At 48.9% G+C, this 19,142-nt stretch overlaps 1 protein-coding gene across 3 annotated transcripts in view; it reads left to right on the forward strand.

Moving 5' to 3' along the window:
- The window catches only part of EFR3B (EFR3 homolog B), a 145,038-nt gene that overhangs the window by 19,454 nt on the left and 106,442 nt on the right, over positions 1 to 19,142 (forward strand). Inside the window, exon 1 of one of the 3 annotated variants that reach the window (XM_063123731.1) lies at positions 1,095 to 1,217. The exons of 1 other annotated variant lie outside the window; for it this stretch is intronic. In XM_063123731.1, coding sequence (XP_062979801.1) covers positions 1,148 to 1,217 — 70 coding nt within the window. In that variant the 5' untranslated portion in view covers positions 1,095 to 1,147. Of the gene's footprint in view, positions 1 to 1,094; positions 1,218 to 10,936; positions 10,983 to 19,142 lie in introns of those variants that run through there. One more of the 3 variants, XM_063123734.1, reaches the window with a different exon arrangement.

Consider the following 19,142-nt stretch of genomic DNA (forward strand, 5'->3'; position numbering starts at 1 on the left):
GACCTAGCTGGAGATGCTGCCGGGGGTTGAACCCGGGACCTTCTGCATGTAAGGGGGGGGCGGTCTGCCACTGATCTACACAGGGCTGGTGATACCATAGGGGCCACTCAGCCTAGAGCGCCATGGTAAGGGGGGCGCCGAACGCCGCACCCGGAAGCCGCTCTCCCACCGCGGCTCTGAGAGGGCGGCTTCCAGGCACGCCGTTCCGAAGCCGCCCGCCTGCCCCGGCGTCCTGGCTTCGCTTCGGCTGGGCACCCACCCAGCCGAAGTGAAGCCACGCCCACCTACCCCCACCCCAGTGTCCTGGCTTTGCTTCGGCTGGGCGGGCGAGATGGCACCCCGTGCCCAGGTACGCTGGGGTGGGGGTGGGTGGGTGAAAGCAGCTCACCTGCCTAGGGCGCAAAATAGTCTGGCACCGGCCCTGGATCTACGCCCTTTCCCTAAGCTCCCACCCCACCCCTTCTACCTGAACATTCACCACTCTCCATAAATGATCACTGCTTTTCATTTTTTAACATGGATTTGGGTCCTTCATTTGGACCCAAATCCAAATGGCTTCTGCCCCATTTGCAGCGTTTCTTCTTCAGACTTTCTGTTTCAAGTCTGAGGGGTCCCAGAGGGATGGGGGGGAGGGGAGAAGAGGCCGGAAGCAGCTGGAGGGTGGGGGGTTGAAGACGGAATGCCTCTCAGAACATAAAGCCGTGCAAAAGAAGAGGCTCTCGGGGAGGGATGACCCAGAGCGGGCGCATGAGGTGGGGGGCTTGAGAGGTGGATGCTTTAGGGGAGGAAGGACTGCGTCCCTAAATCCTTAGCAAGGAGGAAGGAAAAAGCAGAAGCCCTTGAAGGAAAGGTGAAAGCGGAGAGGCAGGAGGGAGGTGGGGGAAAGCTGGCCCAGCAGAATGTAGTCCTTGAAGCACCGAAATGAGAGAAGCTGCTGCTGCCGCCGCTGTCCCAGTTTTGCTGTGTTTTTCTAATTTCTGCACAGTGAAGCAACTTGGAGAGGAGTCGGGGAGGGGAGGTGGCAGCGGGAGGACGGCCACTTAGCTATCCAGGCAGCTGCAAAGCAACCCAGGTCCCCGTGCTTCGAGAGGAGGCAGCGCAGCTGCGTTGCCTGCATGCCAGGCCCCAAGGAGCGCCGGGAAGCATCATGGCATGCCGGAGAGGTCTGATGGACTGCACGGCGGCTGTGGATCATCACCTTTGCAGTGGTAATCAGGGTGGGTGAGGCGGCACCACGCATGCGATGGGGTGGGAGCGAGAGAAAAAGGGGTGCAAGGCTGCGGGAGTGTGTACCAGTGGCTGGGGAACATGGGTGGGAGGGTGCCGTTGCACCATGTCCTGCTTGTTCATCCCTGGCCAACGGCAGGTTGACCACGGAGTGAACGGAGTGCTGGACTAGATGGACCCTTGGGCCGTAGCTGGTTTATCCCAGGATTGTCCTGGGGTCAAACCTGTTCATCTAAGTGCCACACAGGGCGTCCAGCGCTCAGGCAGGGATGAACCCGGGATGATCCTGGGATAAACCTTTGGTCTCACTACCGTCTTGGTCTGATCCAGCATCAGGGCTCTTCTGATGTTCTTATGAGTGCCGGATTCCCTTTCCGGCTTCTGACTCGGACTCCCTGGTTGACCCTGGGCATGAGCGGTGCATGTTTTTTCTCCAGATGCCTCGGCCAGCGTGGCATCTCTGGCAGGAGGCTTGCCCAAACTCAGACCTGCCCAGATGCTTTGTCCCGTTGTTCTTCCTCCCTCATCTGTAGGTAGTGACTCTCAAGCTTCCTTTCTAAGTAGTCCAAGTGATGCCTGACAGGGCAGAAGTGTAAACGGAACCTGGGGTGAGATTGGGCCCCAGACGAATGCAAACGTGACGTACTTTCTGCCTACAGAGGCATCGCTGGGCATGGACGTGGGGCCCTCTCCTCCACACGTCCTTGTGCTTCACATCTTAGCAGTGTGTTGTCCAAAACGCTTAACCAATGCATGCCTGACAACTGGGTTCCAAGGAATCTGCATAAATCGGAATAGGCACGTGTCGTGATTTTATTACCAAAGGATGTTGTGATGGTCACCGGCCTGGCAATTGGGAAAGGGTTAGACAAATCCACAGAGGGTAACTCCAGCAACCGTGGGTTGCTGTGATAGGGATGTGAGGAAAAGCCGCATGGGATTCCCATGGAGCATCTGGCCTGGATACAAGTGTTGGATACAACAATAAAGAAGGCAGAGGTTGGAATTGACAAAACAGAATAATGCTAACCGGACACAATTTTCCCACAACCCTAAAACAATTCCAATTCTGTCAACAAGCAGACAACAGAATGAAAAATGCCTAACAATCTGCAAAACACAGACGGAATGGATTTAATGAAATCTGTACATCCCGAGTGGTTACATTTGCCTTTTCCAAGTTGGGGTCTGAATCACCATGGGCCAGCCCTGAGGCCAAAGGCCCACACAACCTAGCCTTCTGCCTCCAACATGGGTCAAAACAGAATAATGCTAACCAGCACGCAACTGCTAAACCAGGATGATCAGGGGTCTGGAAACAAAGCCCTATGAAGAGACTGAAAGAACTGGGCCTGTTTAGCCTGGAGAAGAGAAGGTTGAGGGGAGACATGATAGCACTCTTCAAATACTTGAAAGGTTGTCACACAGAGGAGGGCCAGGATCTCTTCTCCATCCTCCCAGAGTGCAGGACACGGAATAACGGGCTCAAGTTAAAGGAAACCAGATTCCAGCTGGACATCAGGAAAAACTTCCTGACTGTTAGAGCAGTACGACAATGGAACCAGTTACCTAGGGAGGTTGTGGGCTCTCCCACACTAGAGGCCTTCAAGAGGCAGCTGGACAACCATCTGTTGTGGAACGAGCTCCCCAGAGAGGTCCGCCTGGCGCCTACACTGTACTGCTTTCGTCGCCAGCTGAAGACCTTTTTATTCATTCAGTATTTTAACACTTAATTTTAACTTAAATTTAAATTTTACTGTTTTAACTCTGTATTTTAATCTTATATCAACTTTGCTGTGTGGTTTTATCCTGGTTGCGCTTTTTATACTGTATTTCGTAATTGTGTTTTAACCTGTTGGGTGTTTTATTGTGGTTTTAATTTTTGTGAACCGCCCAGAGAGCTTCGGCTATTGGGCGGTATAAAAATGTAATAAATAAAATAAAATAAAAGAAATCTGTCAGGGATGCTTTAGGGTGGATTCCTGCATTGAGCAGGGGGTTGGACTCGATGGCCTTGTAGGCCCCTTCCAACTCTGCTTTTCTATGATTCTAAAACATTAAATGTTATCAAAAGAACTGGGGTGGTAAGCAGACATATTATATAACTTATCATAAGTGAACAAACATTTTATATAACATCATAGGTGAACAAACATTTTATATAACTTATTATATATTAAACGTAAGAATACAATGATGATTTACAAAAAACAAACAAATTGTTTTGCAGTAATCAAGCGTTTATGAGACGAAATGAATTGTTCACAATAACCGAACATGAATGGTTTACAAATACAGCGATAACTGAATTACAGGCGTCCGGCTACTTTCACCTGTTTCACAACTGCTTTGTCAGAGTCAGAATATCACAAGCCACTTGACACTGTTTATGGGTGGGGAAACAGCAAGATTTGTTGAATTTGTTCCTCGGTTCTCAAAAAAACTTTTTAGACCTCCAAAAAAGGATTGACTTCGATCCCCCGCCAGAAAACAGAAATGTTCAGGAGCGGTGAGTTCTTGACCAGCTGCACCTATGATAAGTTATATAAAATGTCTGCTTTACCACCCCAGTTCTTTTGATAACATTTAATGTTTTAGCAGTTGTGCGCTGGTTAGCATTATTCTATTTTGACCCATGTTGGAGGCAGAGGGCTAGGTTGCGTGGGCCTTTGGCCTCAGGGCTAGCCCAAGATGATTCAGACCCCAACTTGGAAAAGGCAAATGTAACCACTAGGGATGTACAGATTTCATTAAATCCATTCCATCTGTGTTTTACAGATTGTTAGGCATTTTTCATTCTGTTGTCTGCTTGTTGACAGAATCGGAATTGTTTTAGGGTTGTGGGAAAATTGTGTCCCACTTCCACAAAGGTGCACATTTGTGCTAATGCTCATATCTCCCCTAAAAGTAAAACACTTTCTCAAGTCCGTGGAATCTGTGTGACTCAAGAAAAAAAGGCCCAGTGCAGAATCTGCAGGTCAGATTCATAGAAATCTGAACTCATTTGAATCCATTCCGGATTTCTTCAACATCCCTGGGTACCACCACTACCTCCCACTAATTAACATGAGCCCAATCCACCTGAACTGTCATAGAATCATAGAATCATAGAATAGCAGAGTTGGAAGGGGCCTACAAGGCCATTGAGTCCAACCCCCTGCTCAGTGCAGGAATCCACTCTAAAGCATCCCTGACAGAGGGTTGTCCAGCTGCCTCTTGAAGGCCTCTAGTGTGGGAGAGCCCACAACCTCCCTAGGTAACTGGTTCCATTGTCGTACTGCTCTAACAGTCAGGAAGTTTTTCCTGATGTCCAGCTCTTGTCTCTTGTGCGAGGAGCTCTTGGGAGCTGCTCAAGGCAACAGCCCTGCTGAGCTCTTGCACAAAACTTGTTCAGCTTGTGCAGGAGAATATTCAGGCAGATGGTCCCACTGTGCCCCTTTTAATGGCCAGAAAACAATCTGCTCTTAAGAGGTGCTAGCTGTACTTCTTGAATTTGACCAGTGCAGATGGGCGAGAATTTCATTTGGGTTCATTTTTGATAAGAATTTATTAAACTTTACAAAGTTCTGCACATTCAGGAGGGAAGCCATGTGAGATGTTAAATTTGGGAGAAAGTGAAATTGACCGATTCACCCACCCCTACTAGGGCCAAGCAGGAAGGATAAGGTCTGTCCATGATGCTTCATCACCTTGAGAAATGGAACCGTCGGCATTTGGGTTGATCACAGCAGGCTCCTTCTATGTATCGTTCCCCAGCCCCACTGTGTGGGGGTCCCTGGTCATAGAATCATAGAATCATAGAATAGCAGAGTTGGAAGGGGCCTACAAGGCCATCGAGTCCAACCCCCTGCCCAATGCCGGAATCCACCTCAAAGCATCCCTGACAGAGGGTTGTCCAGCTGCCTCCTGAAGGCCTCTAGTGTGGGAGAGCCCACAACCTCACCATCAGCTGCTTGGCCACTGTGTGAACAGAATGCTGGACTAGATGGACCCTTGGTCTGATCCGGCATCAGGGCACTTCTTAGATTCTTATCCCTTTACCTGGAGATGTCAGTGTTGAACCTGGAAGCTTCTGCATGCAGGCAGAAGGCAGGTGGTCCATGGACTTTTCCCTCCCCTTTGGCTGCCTGCAAGCTTAAGTTCCTAATTGTATCGATTGCGTCCATCTGCGTCACCGGTGCCCATGACGATGGATTCACGGTGCCATGTTGATAAAAGTGGCTCCATGCTGCATTGTTCCTGTCTCTTTTGTGACGAACTTCAAAGTGACCTTGATAGGCTGGAGCGCTGGGATGAAAACAACAGAATGAAATTTAATAGGGATAAATGCCAAATTCTACATCTAGGAAATAGAATCCAATTGCACAGTTACAAGATGGGGGACACTTGGCTCAGCAATACTACAAATGAGAAGGATCTTAGAATTGTTGTAGATCACAAGCTGAATATGAGCCACCAGTGCGATAGGGCTGCAAAAAGAGCAAATGCTATTTTGGGCTGCATTAATAGAAGTATAGCTTCCAAATCACGTGAGGTACTGGTTCCTCTCTATTTGGCCCTGGTTAGGCCTCATCTAGAGTATTGCGTCCAGTTCTGGGCTCCACAGTTCAAGAAGGACGCAGACAAGCTGCAGCGTGTTCAGAGGAGGGCAACCAGGATGATGAGGGGTCTGGAAACAAAGCCATCTGAAGAGAGACTGAAAGAACTGGGTATGTTTAGCCTGGAGAAGAGAAGACTGAGGGGATACATGATAGCACTCCTCCAATATTTGAAAGGTTGTCACACAGAGGAGGGCCAGGAACTGTTCTCGAGTGCTAGTGAAAGAGACACAGGGGTCATTTCTGCAACCAGACAGAGGGCTGCCTGCTTGGGAGATGTAGCCTTTGCATGGCTCAGCTTTACATCCGAACAAGACAAATAAAAATGAATAAAGATAGCAAATCTAAAATGTAATAATAAGAACAATACTCTACTAATCCAGTTCTGGGCACCACACTTCAAGAAGGACGCATACAAGCTGGAGCATATTCAGAGGAGGGCAACCAGGATGATCAGGGGTCTGGAAACAAAGCCCTATGAAGAGAGACTGAAAGAACTGGGCATGTTTAGCCTGGAGAAGAGAAGATTGAGGGGAGACATGATAGCACTCTTCAAATACTTCAAAGGTTGTCACACAGAGGAGGGCCAGGATCTCTTCTCGATCCTCCCAGAGTGCAGGACACGGAATAACGGGCTCAAGTTACAGGAATCCAGATTCCGGCTGGACATCAGGAAGAACTTCCTGTTAGAGCAGTACAACAATGGAACCAGTTACCTAGGGAGGTTGTGGGCTCTCCCACACTAGAGGCCTTCAAGAGGCAGCTGGACAGCCATCTGTCAGGGATGCTTTAGGTAGGGTGACCCTATGAAAAGGAGGACAGGGCTCCTGTATCTTTAACAGTTTCATAGAAAAAGGAATTTCAGCAGGTGTCATTTGTATATATGGAGAACCTGGTGAAATTCCCTCTTCATCACTATTTATTTATTTATTTATTTTATTACATTTATATACCGCCCCACAGCCGAAGCTCTCTGGGCGGTTCACAACAATTAAAAATAGTAAACATTAAAAGTATACAAAAATTTTAAAAAACATAAAAGCAGTATAAAAACAACAGTATCCATTTAAAAACAACAACAACAACAGTATATCACAACAGTTATAGGTGCAGGAGCTATACTAGAGTGACCAGATTTAAAAGAGGGCAGGGCACCTGCAGCTTTAACTGTTGTGATGGAGAGGAAATTTCACCAGGTTCTCCATATATACAAATGACAGCTGCTGAAAATTCCTTTTCAATACAACTGTTAAAGGTACAGGAGCCCTGTCCTCCCTTTCATATGGTCACCCTACTTTAGGGTGGATTCCAGCATTGAGCAGGGGGTTGGACTCGATGGCCTTTTAGGCCCCTTCCAACTCTACTATTTTATGATTCTATGATTCCAATAACCACAGGGTGAGGAAGCAGAGTCATAAAGGCTGATATGTAGAGAGGAAAATATGCTGTAATTAGATATTGTCAAGAGAAACTGGCAAAAATGTTGAAATTGGGTGAGTATAAGGATTCTAAAGTGGCCCTGGAGTACCGTAATGGATGCATTCTGGGATGGAACTTGCAGATGTAGCCTAGAAGATATTGCAATTCACTGTTTGTTTGTTTTTAATGAATACTCTCCTGGGTGCTTGTAGAGAACAGTAACCATTCAACGCCTAGTTTGCTTAACCCATTAACCACCTTTTCTATATGACTGGCGGAACTGGGGGAATTGCTTTTCTATGGGGCAAATATGTTCATAGCCCCTCCTTTTCATTTACATAACCCCACCCTGGGGTTGTTGTTGGTCACACAAGAGGGTGACGGAATTCTGGGAACGGACTTGAAATTCCCAGGCCTCGTCCCCACCGAGATAGCCAGCCTGTATGTGGGCTATGCCACTTCAGACTGCACAAGTCCTGCTACAGATAGAAAAGTTCCCTGCAGTTGGAAAGCTAGCTTGTCAGGGTGGGGGGAGAGAAACTGGAGCTCTTATTCCTGGCATTGCGAAGGGGACTTCTTCTTTGCCGTATGGATGTCATAATGTGAATCCCATCACAAGAGTCCGAACCGGTACAGCCTAGAGGCAGGTTTATTAGGTTATGGATTTTACTGCGCTTTGTGTGAGTTGTGGTTCTTTCTTCCTCTTCCCAAACCTGCATTTATCTCTGTCACCAGCAGTCCCCGCCAACACGGTGTTCTAGCATTTTTTGGCCACCTGGGCAATGACGTCCTTTGCTGCATTTGAAACATCCGGTACAGACCTTGTTCTCCAATAGCAGATACAAAAATAGCTGTCGCTGTTGCAGTCCCATCAGCCAGGGCTGTTTCTTAACCAAGCTGACCCTCCCTCCCCGCGCTCTGACTTTGGCAGAACTGGAGCTGTTGCGGACGTCACAGCTGCTGCTTAAAATCCTCTCTCCCACCCCACCGCCCCCCCTTCATCCCCACCAATCCTTTACATGGAGAAGCAGCAGCACAAAAGAAGGATGTTGCATCTTGTATCTAGAGGGATGTCTTAGAAGCGGGGAGGGGGGGATCATTCTTTTTCCACGAAGAATGATTTCGAAGCCGATTGTCCCAATTTATTAGCAAAAGCCAGAATGTATAATTTCCTAAACTGCGTCCGTCCCCCCATCCCCCGTCACCCCCCCCCAGTTCTAATTCTGCATGTTTGTATATCTGAGTTTGCAGGGTGGGAGCAGGGAGGTAGGAATATAGCATTTTTAAAAAACAGTATGACTGCCTTAAAAAAATTTCCAGAAAAACATGGGATTAAGTTTATTTTTGTTTTTTGTTTTTTAAATCCCCTCAGTTAAAATTTAGAAGTGAAAATGGATACTTTTTTAATATATATATATATATATATATATATGAGATTTGAAATTCCAATTCCACATATTGTGTGTGTGCCAAAGTTCAAGCAGAGGCAAAATTTCATAGAATTTTAGAATCACAGAATAGTAGAGTTGGAAGGGCCCTCTAAGGCCATCGAGTCCAACCCCCCGCTCAATGCAGGAATCCACCTTAAAGCATCCCTGACAGATCAGGTATGTTCAGCTGCCTCTTGAAGGCCTCTACTGTGGGAGAGCCCACAACCTCCATAGATCATTGATTCCATTGTCATACTGCTCTAACAGTCAGGAAGTTTTTCCTGATCTCCAGCTGGAATCTGGCTTCCTTTAACTTGAGCCCGTTATTCTGTGTCCTGCACTCTGGGAGGATCGAGAAGAGATCCTGGCCCTCCTCTGTGTGACAAGCTTTCAAGTATTTGAAGAGTGCTCTCATGTCTCCCCTCCATCTTCTCTTCTCCAGGCTAAACATGCCCAGTTCTTTCAGTCTCTCTTCATAGGGCTTTGTTTCCAGACCCCTGATCATCCCGGTTGCCCATTTCAGCTCTGCTGCATATAACGCAAGAGGTGTGTGTCATAAGCAGTTCTGTATACTGGGAGCAATATTTCACCATTCCTGTCAGTTCATTGCATTCTGTACATGTTTTACAATGCTAACCTTGTCTTCACAACAGCCTTGCAAGGTAGAGCGGGCTACGACTGCAATTCTATACTTGGGAGAGGAAACTCTCTGAAGTCAGTGGGACTCCTGAGTAAACATGCTTAGGATCACGTTATGTCAGCTTGTGCAGAAGGGCAGAACCTGGGCACTTCCACGCCCGAAAGACTTTGCAGATATTGCAAGGGGCCCCTCAGAGACAGGACTTCCTTACTCCTTGATGTGCTACTTTTCTACATGAAGGATTAAACACAAAACATGAGTTCCAATTCATGCATGGCTCACCTGGGATAGTCCAGGAAAGATTCTACTCTGAGACTGATGCTGAGGTAATTCTTACCATTTGACAGTGCCGGTGGAGGGGATGAGATCAAAAGGCAAGCACCTTAAATGCGAATAACACCTGACAATTTGAGTTGGACAACTGGTCCCATCCCTCCTAGGTTTGGGGATTTGAACCCGAGTCTTCCTAACACCCTAACCACTATGCCGCACTTTATCAGGGACAGGCAACCTGGGGCCCTCCAGATGTTTCGGATTACCACTCCCATCAACTCTGCCAGCATGGCCAGCAGGCAGGGATTCTGGGAGCTGTAGTCCAAAACATTTGGAAGGTCCCAGGTGTCGCCCACTCCTGCTCTAAACCAGCCTCCCCACCACCAAATCTGGTGCCCACCAGATGTGGTGACATGCATGGCTGTGGAGGATGGGAGTTGCAGTCCAGGTGGGGGAAGGCTGCAGTCAAGCCTCATCACCCTCTCTCTCTGAAGCCACACCCCCTCTGAGAGGTGGATCTAGAGAAGATAGGGGATACTTGGCTCAGTAATACTACAAACGAGAATGATCTTGGAATTGTTGTAGATCACAAGCTGAAGATGAGCCAACAGTGCGATATGGCTGCAAGAAAGGCAAATGCTATTTTGGGCTGCATTAATAGAAGTATAGCTTCCAAATCATGTGAGGTCCTGGTCCCTCTCTATTCGGCCCTGGTTAGGCCTCATCTAGAGTATTGCGTCCAGTTCTGGGCTCCACAATTCAAGAAGGACGCAGACAAGCTGGAGCATGTTCAGAGGAGGGCAACCAGGATGATCAGGGGTCTGGAAACAAAGCCCTATGAAGAGAGGCTGAAAGAACTGGGCATGTTTAGCCTGGAGAAGAGAAGTTTGTGGGGAGACATGAGAGCACTCTTCAAATACTTAAAAGGTTGTCGCCCAGAGGAGGGCCAGGATCTCTTCTCGATCCTCCCAGAGTGCAGGACACGGAATAACGGGCTCAAGTGAAAGGAAGCCAGATTCCGGCTGGACATCAGGGAAAACTTCCTGACTGTTAGAGCAGTGCGACAATGGAATCAGTTGCCTGGTGAGGTTGTGGGCTCTCCCTCTGTAACGCTTTAGGGTGGATTCCCGCCTTGAGCAGGGGGTTGGACTCGATGGCCTCGTCGGCCCCTTCCAGCTCTGCGATTCCATGATGCCCGAAGGCCGCCGGCCCCGCCTCCGCCCATGCGCAGCACCCGCCGCCCTCTTGCTCCATTCATGCCAGGCGCTGGCTCCGCCCACTCCGGGCTGCGCCGCCCCGGGTGAATGAACGGCGGAGGCGCGGCGGCGGCGGCGGCAAGACGAGCGAGCCGGAGCCGGAGCCTCGCGGGCGGGCTGCGCAGCTGAGCCATGTACGGTAAGGGAGGGCGCCCGTCGGCCCGGCCGTCCCCGCCCTGGGCTGCCCATCGGCGCCCACCTCCCCAGGGACTGGCCCCTTGCGGCGTCGGAGGGTTGCAGGCAGCCGCGCAGCTTCGGGGAGACCCCGAGAAATCCCGCTTGCCCGACTCCCCGCTTCCCCAAATAGGCCCTCCCCCAACTTCGGGACTCCCGCTCCCATCAGCGTTGAAGGATGCTGGGAACGGTAGTCCGGCACTCGGAAGGCGGCTGGAGAGGACGCTCGCCTGTTCGCCCCTTCCGCAGCCCCCCAGCTCAGTCGCCCCCAACCCGGGGCCCGCCAGATGTTTTGGACTACAAATCCCACCAGCACCAGCCACCAGTGTCAAAGCCCGGGCATGCTGGGAGTTGTAGTCCGGAACATCTGGCGGGCACCGGGCTGGGGAAGGCGGCTGGAAGTAAACAGAGCGGCGATCGAAGCGCTTTTTCTGCGTTGCACACAAAAGCGCCCCAGGGCCATGGCTGAGTCTCCCCAAAGGAGCGCCCCCCCATCTCCAGGGGCCCCCAATTAAGAGGGCTGCCCCCGCGTCCCGCCACCGCCGCCTTTTCTCCCACGGAGCTGCAGTTTTTGAGCAGCAAACCCTTGTGCCAGCGCCGCTCCGCAGTCTGATGCAAGGGTGAGAAAAGGGGGGGAGCCCATTCTGCCCCCCCCCACAACGCAGTGTTGGAGACCCTTCCTCGGAGAACCCGCTCCCCCCCCACACACACGAAGGCCTCTCCTCTGCTTCGTAAAGACCACAAAAGGAAGAACCACCCGGACTCCCCACCATGAGTCCAGACCGAAGAGGGGGCTCACAGCCAGAGCTGTGCAGAGAAACTGGGGGTGGGGTTCGTCAAACAGCTAAACCCACTGGCACCTTCCGCCCCCCCAACCCCAATAAACCAGCTCCGTTGACACCCTGTCCAAGAGTTTGCAGTCTCTCTGGGGCAAGCCACTGCGCAACTCTCTGCGGTCTTTCGGATCAGGCACAGTTTTGGTTTCTCTTCCTCCTTCTCCCATCTCTCTCCCCCCTCCGCCCCCCGGGCCACCCCTCCAACCAGCAATGAGTCACTTCCTTTGCTCAGAATCCCATGTTGAATCGGCTCCCTTTAAATTGCACGATTGCGGGCTCTTTGCACCCCAACGGGTGTCTGCAGCTGGCTGGGAGTGCAAATGCAGGAGAGGAGAGAGAGAGTGTGTGTGTTTAGAACAGGCTGCGTGAGAGAGTAAGGCAATAACCCACCCCTACAAAATTTGTGTATTGATGCTGCAGCCTGACCATGTAAACAGCTAACAAGTGATGGCGGCTTGCAAAAGCCAGCTCCAGACAGTGTGGACTAGCAGCTTGCAAAGCCAAGCTGAGTTTTTTTTGGTGGGGGCTGGGGAAGTGGGGATTCACTTATGTCAATACCCACAAAGTTGGGTTTTCCCTGCTAAGTTCTGAGACTGAGGGGAGACATGATCGCACTCTTCAAATACTTAAAAGGTTGTCACCCAGAGGAGGGCCAGGATCTCTTCTCGATCCTCCCAGAGTGCAGGACACGGAATAACGGGCTCAAGTTAAAGGAAGCCAGATTCCGGCTGGACATCAGGAAAAACTTCCTGACTGTTAGAGCAGTACGACAATGGAACCAATGATCTATGGAGGTTGTGGGCTCTCCCACAGTAGAGGCCTTCAAGAGGCAGCTGAACATACCTGATCTGTCAGGGATGCTTTAGGGTGGATTCCTGCATTGAGCAGGGGGTTGGACTCGATGGCCCTGTAGGCCCCTTCCAACTCTGCTGTTCTATGATTCTATGTCCAGGTCAGCTTTTGCAAGCAGAGCTTTCGTTTTTGCCGTGGGTTTTGCCCTTGCTCCCAAACCTCCCACGTTCACTCGAGATTCTGTTGCCCCCCCCCCCCGACTTGGTTGGCTGACCACATCCCCTGCTTTCTTGGTTTACTGGCTTTGCTCCCGTGGCATGAGCCATGGCAGCCGGCTGCAGAAGCTTTTCTCCTCACCTGGAGTCAATGCCAGCAAAAGCTTCTGCTGCTTACCTTTCTGCACGTCTCTGCATTTAATAAGGCAGAAAAGGAAGACTGGGAATCAGGTGGCAACTCTAATACAGCATTTCAGTCCCTTCCCTTCTCTATCTACCTGCCTTTGCCAGCAGCAAAACACGCACGAGCTGTCTTTTCCCTGCAAAGGCCAAAGGTTTTCAATGTGCCAAATGAGAAGAGGCGTTAAATGTGTGATAGCTTTTGCATACCGTTTAATTGTTTGAAAACGAAGCAACTGTGGTGGCACTCCAGGATTGGGACCACGGTTTGGAAGGAGTGTTTGACACTCTCCCCCCCCCCCACCCATTTTCCTGATAAAAATCCCCCCCCCTCCTATTGCTATTTGCCCTGGAAGGGAAGCTGCTATTCGCACCACCATAAACAAGGCAAATAGCAGCCTTGGACAGGGGTGTTTTGTTTGTTGGAGAAAACAGCAGTTCGGAAAGGGTTAACCCCTCCCCCCCTTGCACTGCAGTCATAATTTATATTGGGTTCCCTGCTGGAGATTTTTTTTTTCAAAATTAATACAAATAATTTTAACTTGATGTTTCAATTTGTAATTTTGCATTGCTGATGATTTTATCTGGTTTTTATATTGTATTTTATATTATGATTTTATACTGTTGTTTTATACTTTGAATGTTTTCGATTTTTGTGAACCGCCCAGAGAGCTCTGGCTATTGGGTGGTATAGAAATGTAATAAATAAATAAATAAATAAATAAATAAATAAATGCAGACATGATCACATACCTCACTCCTATTGTCTAGTGGGGCTAAAGATCTCTCTGCTTCCAAAGAATAATTTCCATCCGTCTTGATTTGAAATAAGTGCCTGGTCACCATAGGCGACTCTAAATTGCGTGCAGGCGACTGAGTGGGCTGGCAGAGGAGGGATCTCTGGGAGTGTTTTCGTCTGTAGAGTGAGGTTAAAGTGTAGTAAAATGCTTTAAATCAGCTTTAAATGATGCTTTAAATAGATAAATCAGCATCTAGCCTTGTATCCCAGCAGAGTAGAAATGCAGCTCTCCAGTCCCTCTTCAGCCAGAACCCAACCCTGACTAGTAACTTTTGTGGACTTATTTGCAAGGCTGATTGTCAGACTGATTTATTTGCCAAAGGGTCCCTGAATCTCTTTCAAGGAAAGCTAGTGCATACTAGAGAATTCCAGGGCATGTTCTAAGGCAGGCTTTCCCAACCTGTTGCCATGCAGATGTTTTGGACTACAACTCCCATCATCTCCGGCCAGCAGGAAACCCCTGCTTTAGACCAGTTTTGGAGGTTTTCCTGTGCCCAAAATAACACTCTACTTCCTTCATAGCTGCTGCACTGTATGGCCAGCAGTGATATGTGATGGACTCTTCCCCCTCGCAAGTTAGAGTATTCGTGAACATTCCGTGCTTACTCAGGAGTAGCGATGGGAGTGTATGCATCGGAAATTCACAGATATGCAATTAATACCATTTCTTCTTTTGCTTCTTTATTTGTCTGCTATATTTTGGCTTGTATCACAGTTATGATTTAAAACCTGGGATATCCTGGCATCCCAGATTTTTGATGTTTCTTATTGTTGGTTGTTTAAATATTTTTTAGATAATATGTGTTTTTCTGTGTGTGCTGCCTGTTCGTATGTAAATGGTTTTGTATATACTATGGGTAATGTATTTTCAATGGTTTTTAATCTCCGTAAGCTGCCCAGAGAGCTCTGGCTATTGGGCGTTATATAAATCTAAGAAATGAATATCAGGTGGTGGAGGAAACTGTGATTTTGGGTGGGTGATTTTTGTCCCCCCGCCTCCCTCCCTCCCTCCCTCCCTCCCAAGGCATCTGATCTTGCAGACCAAATTGTGTAACTGCAGAACATAATCCTTGCAAGGCCGAGGTTGCTTCTCAAACACGTTGGGACTTTAATGAACCTCCCACCACAAAGCAAAGGGCAGGAAGCAAAAACAGCCTTGGAAAGCAATACAGATTCAAACTAATTAACAGAACTCCGTTCAGCACCTCCCGTTAGGAGAGCGGTGTGAGACCTCTTTCAGTCCAAGGGCCAAATTGAAACTCTCAGGGGCCGCCTTCCAGTGCTGGGTGGGGCCTAATGCAAACAGGGCGGGGCCAAACAACAACAAAAATTCTAGCACAGTGGTTCCCAAACTTTTTCAGGTCACCGCCCCCTTGGTTCCACAAACTCATGCCCGGTGCCCCCTACCCTACACTATAAAAAACATTATTCAGAATAGCGGTTTTCAATGACCCACTAAGGAAGATAATAATAATAAAATTCAAAACAATAACAATTAATTGAATATTTATTCAAAATCCAAATACATTTTTTTTAGTTTATTCAATTAAACATAATTGATGAACTTGATCCAGTGATATCATCTTTTCAAAGTCTGATAGTCATTTAGCAAGAATAATAGATATCACATTTAGTTACTAGGGTAGAGGACCTCGCTATTCTGTAAAATCTTAATGTGATGGATGGGCTTGATGAAGTGATACCAGTTTCCCAGTGTCTGGCTTAAAGTCAGTTGACATGAATCATAGAATCATAGAATAGTAGAGTTGGAAGGGGCCTCTAAGGCCATGGAGTCCAACCCCCTGCTCAGTGCAGGAATCCACCCTTAAGCATCCCTGACAGAGGGTTGTCCAGCTGAAGGCCTCTAGGGTGGGAGAGCCCACAACCTCCCTAGGTAACTGATTCCATTGTCGTACTGCTCTAACAGTCCGGAAGTTTTTCCTGATGTCCAGCTGGAATCTGGCTTCCTTTAACTTGAGCCCGTTGAGTCTTAAATCACCACGTTTAGTAATCTGGAGTCGATCTCTTTGGTTGGAGAGAAGTAGGCAGACCACACTAAAACCACATTCCACCAAATAAGATGTTGGAAATGCAACCAGGAGCTTCTGAACCACTGTCCATAGTGCAGGATAGCAATCAGAAATTTCCTTCTGTAACCAAAACTCCTGTTATATAAAAGACCACCACAAGTGCCCCCCTGCCGCCCCCTTGCCTCTTAAAGCCCCCTATGCAATCCCACTGCCCCCAAGGGGGCAGTACCGCCCACTTTGGGAACCGCTGTTCTAGCACATTGTAGCTTTTCAGGTCTCTTACGGTGAGACAGCTCAACCTTTTAGAATGGGGAAAGAAGCTGAGCCAAAGCCGGGAGACCTGCAAGCCAGAGAGGCCTGGGGGGAAAGCAGGTAGAGCCAGGGAATGGGGCACAGCCACATGGGACCCCTGGAGGGTCTGCTTGGCAACCCAGGAGGGCCAAATGTGGCACTGAGGCTGAACCTTCTAGATGAGTCTGGCTGGTAAAAAAATAAATATACTGTGGTCTTGTGAAACATTTGAACTTGGCTGAATGGGACGTGCTGTGTCAGCAAATGGCCACGGTCACTGAATGACACATTGCTGCAGTGTCCGTGAATGACTATATATTTTTCAAATTGCAAAGCTCTCTGTGCAGTATGCAAAAAGGTGTATAATTTACTGGATTTTTTCCCAGGTCCATCTGGGGATGGCGCCATGACAGGGACTTGTTGCATTTTGTCAAATGTTGGAGCGTTGCTCTTTTGTTGACGCCTCATTTTAACATATCTCACTGCCAGAGGATTATACCATATTTATTGGTTATGGGTTCCCCCTCCCCATGCCATGGGACAGGGGCTTATTAGTTATTTAGTTATTTATTACATTTTTATACCGCCCAATAGCCGAAGCTCTCTGGGCGGTTCACAAAAATTAAAACCATAACAAAACAACCAACAGGTTGAAAGCACAAATACAAAATACAGTATAAAAAGCACAACCAGGATAAAAACCACACAGCAAAATTGATATAAGATTAAAATACAGAGTTAAAGCAGTAAAATTTAAATTTAAGTTAAAATTAAGTGTTAAAATACTGAGAGAATAAAAAGGTCTTCAGCTGCCGATGAAAGGAGTACAGTGTAGGCGCCAGGCGGACCTCTCTGGGGAGCTCATTCCATAACGTGATTTCCAAATCACGTGAGGTACTGGTTCCTCTCTGTTCGCCCCTGGTTAGGCCTCATCTAGAGTATTGCATCCAGTTCTGGGCTCCGCAATTCAAGAAGGACGCAGACAAGCTGGAGCGTGTTCAGAGGAGGGCAAGCAGGATGATCAGGGGTCTGGAAACAAAGCCCTGTGAAGAGAGACTGAAAGAACTGGGCATGTTTAGCCTGGAGAAGAGAAGATGGAGGGGAGACATGAGAGCACTCTTCAAATACTTCAAAGGTTGTCACACAGAGGAGGGCCAGGATCTCTTCTCGATCCTCCCAGAGTGCAGGACACGGAATAACGGGCTCAAGTTAAAGGAAGCCAGATTCCAGCTGGACATCAGGAAAAACTTCCTGACTGTTAGAGCAGTGCGACAATGGAATCAGTTGCCTGGTGAGGTTGTGGGCTCTCCCGCACTAGAGGCCTTCAAGAGGCAGGTGGACAACCCTCTGTCAGGGATGCTTTAGGGTGGATTCCTGCTTTGAGCAGGGGGTTGGACTCGATGGCCTTGTAGGCCCCTTCCAACTCTGCTATTCTGTGATTCTGTGAGGTTTGAACAGATCAGGTCCTTAGCTGAGTGTCTCCACCAGCCCCGATGGGCCCTGGGTATCCTTCGCCAGTCTCTGTAGGGATTTGAATAACAGCGAGGCTTTTTTTCCCTCTCTGTCTGTTTGGCTGGAACCCTGCAACATACTTAGTCTGATTGCACTTTGTCCTTTTTTGACCCTGCGAGGAGCCCAATCGCTGGGCAAGGCCCTGCTGGGAGGCAAATCCCTACACTTAGAGGGCTGCTAATGTCGAACAGCTGGCTTCGACAGCTGGCTAAACCCTTTCCCCTTCAGTGTCCGTTGATCCATCTTCCGTTCCTGGTTAAAAACGCGTGGGGAGAGATGATTAAACCCACGGCCCTCCCATCCACGAGGGCAAAGGGCGTTTGGGCCGGTTCCTGGCCTTTGGTGGAGGCAGCTTCTCTGCAAAGGATGGAGCGTCTCTCAAAACCAGGCTCCCTCGGAAGAAGAGACGGGGGGAGACCGAAGCCAGGCGGCTCACGTCCTTGAGTCTTGTGAACCAGGTACCGGCTTTCTTTCTTGGCTAGACCTTTCTGGTCCATTGAGGGCATCGTCTTGGGCTGTTCCTCTGGAAAGCTGCCTTCCCCGCAACCTCCCTGATGCTGTTGGCTGCGCTCTCTGGGAACGATGGGACTTGCAGTCCAACACATCTGATGGGCACCAGGATGAGCAAATAAATGGCGATGCCAAGCGAAAATTCAGATGCAGGTTTCACAGTGTCCGCTGCCCCCAAATCAAGAAAACCCACATCCCTAATCCAAGAGCTTCCATCCTCTCCCTGTGGGTTCTCCATGAGCGTTGAGTTTCTAGGACGTTTGGAGCAGCGTATGGGCCTGACGGGTGCTGCAGGGAAAGCCCCCATGTGCTCCTTGCGGGGAGGGGGAGGGGTTTCTGGGCCCCGGCATTTGTCCAGCCCAGGTAACGTCTGGCACCAGGCCTGGTGATCTGTTTTTGGCTGACTGTCTGGGCTTTGATGGACTTTGGGGGGGGCTCTTTTGACTCTTACGCTCCGGTGGCCTGGTTCTCTCAAGCAGCTGGTAGGTTGTGATCTGATTAAGTTCAAATTAGAGATGCATCTGGGTCTGTCCTTTCAGGCTGCTTCTGTTCTTACTTCTTTAATTGTTGTATTTTTATGATATTGCTGCCATTTCTTGTGCTGCTTGATGTTTTATGTGGCAAGCCGCCCTGGGAGTTTCATTGCAACCGAAAGGACGGGATAGGAATGCATTAATAAACTTGTTTTTGGCCTCTCTCATTTTAGACTGTGGGCATGATTGAATGCGACTCTGTAGGGCAGGTGAAAGAGAGTCCCTGCATACAGAAAACTAGCATGTCAAGAAGATAGCAAGCTGAATATGAGCCAACAGTGCGATAGGGCTGCAAGAAAGGCAAATGCTATTTTCGTTGCGTTAATAGAAGTATAGCTTCCAAATCACGGGAGGTACTGGTTCCTCTCTATTCGGCCCTGGTTAGGCCTCATCTAGAGTATTGCGTCCAGTTCTGGGCTCCACAATT

The sequence above is a fragment of the Elgaria multicarinata genome, chromosome 4, assembly GCF_023053635.1.
Source record: "Elgaria multicarinata webbii isolate HBS135686 ecotype San Diego chromosome 4, rElgMul1.1.pri, whole genome shotgun sequence".
NCBI classification, from domain to species: Eukaryota; Metazoa; Chordata; class Lepidosauria; order Squamata; family Anguidae; genus Elgaria; species Elgaria multicarinata.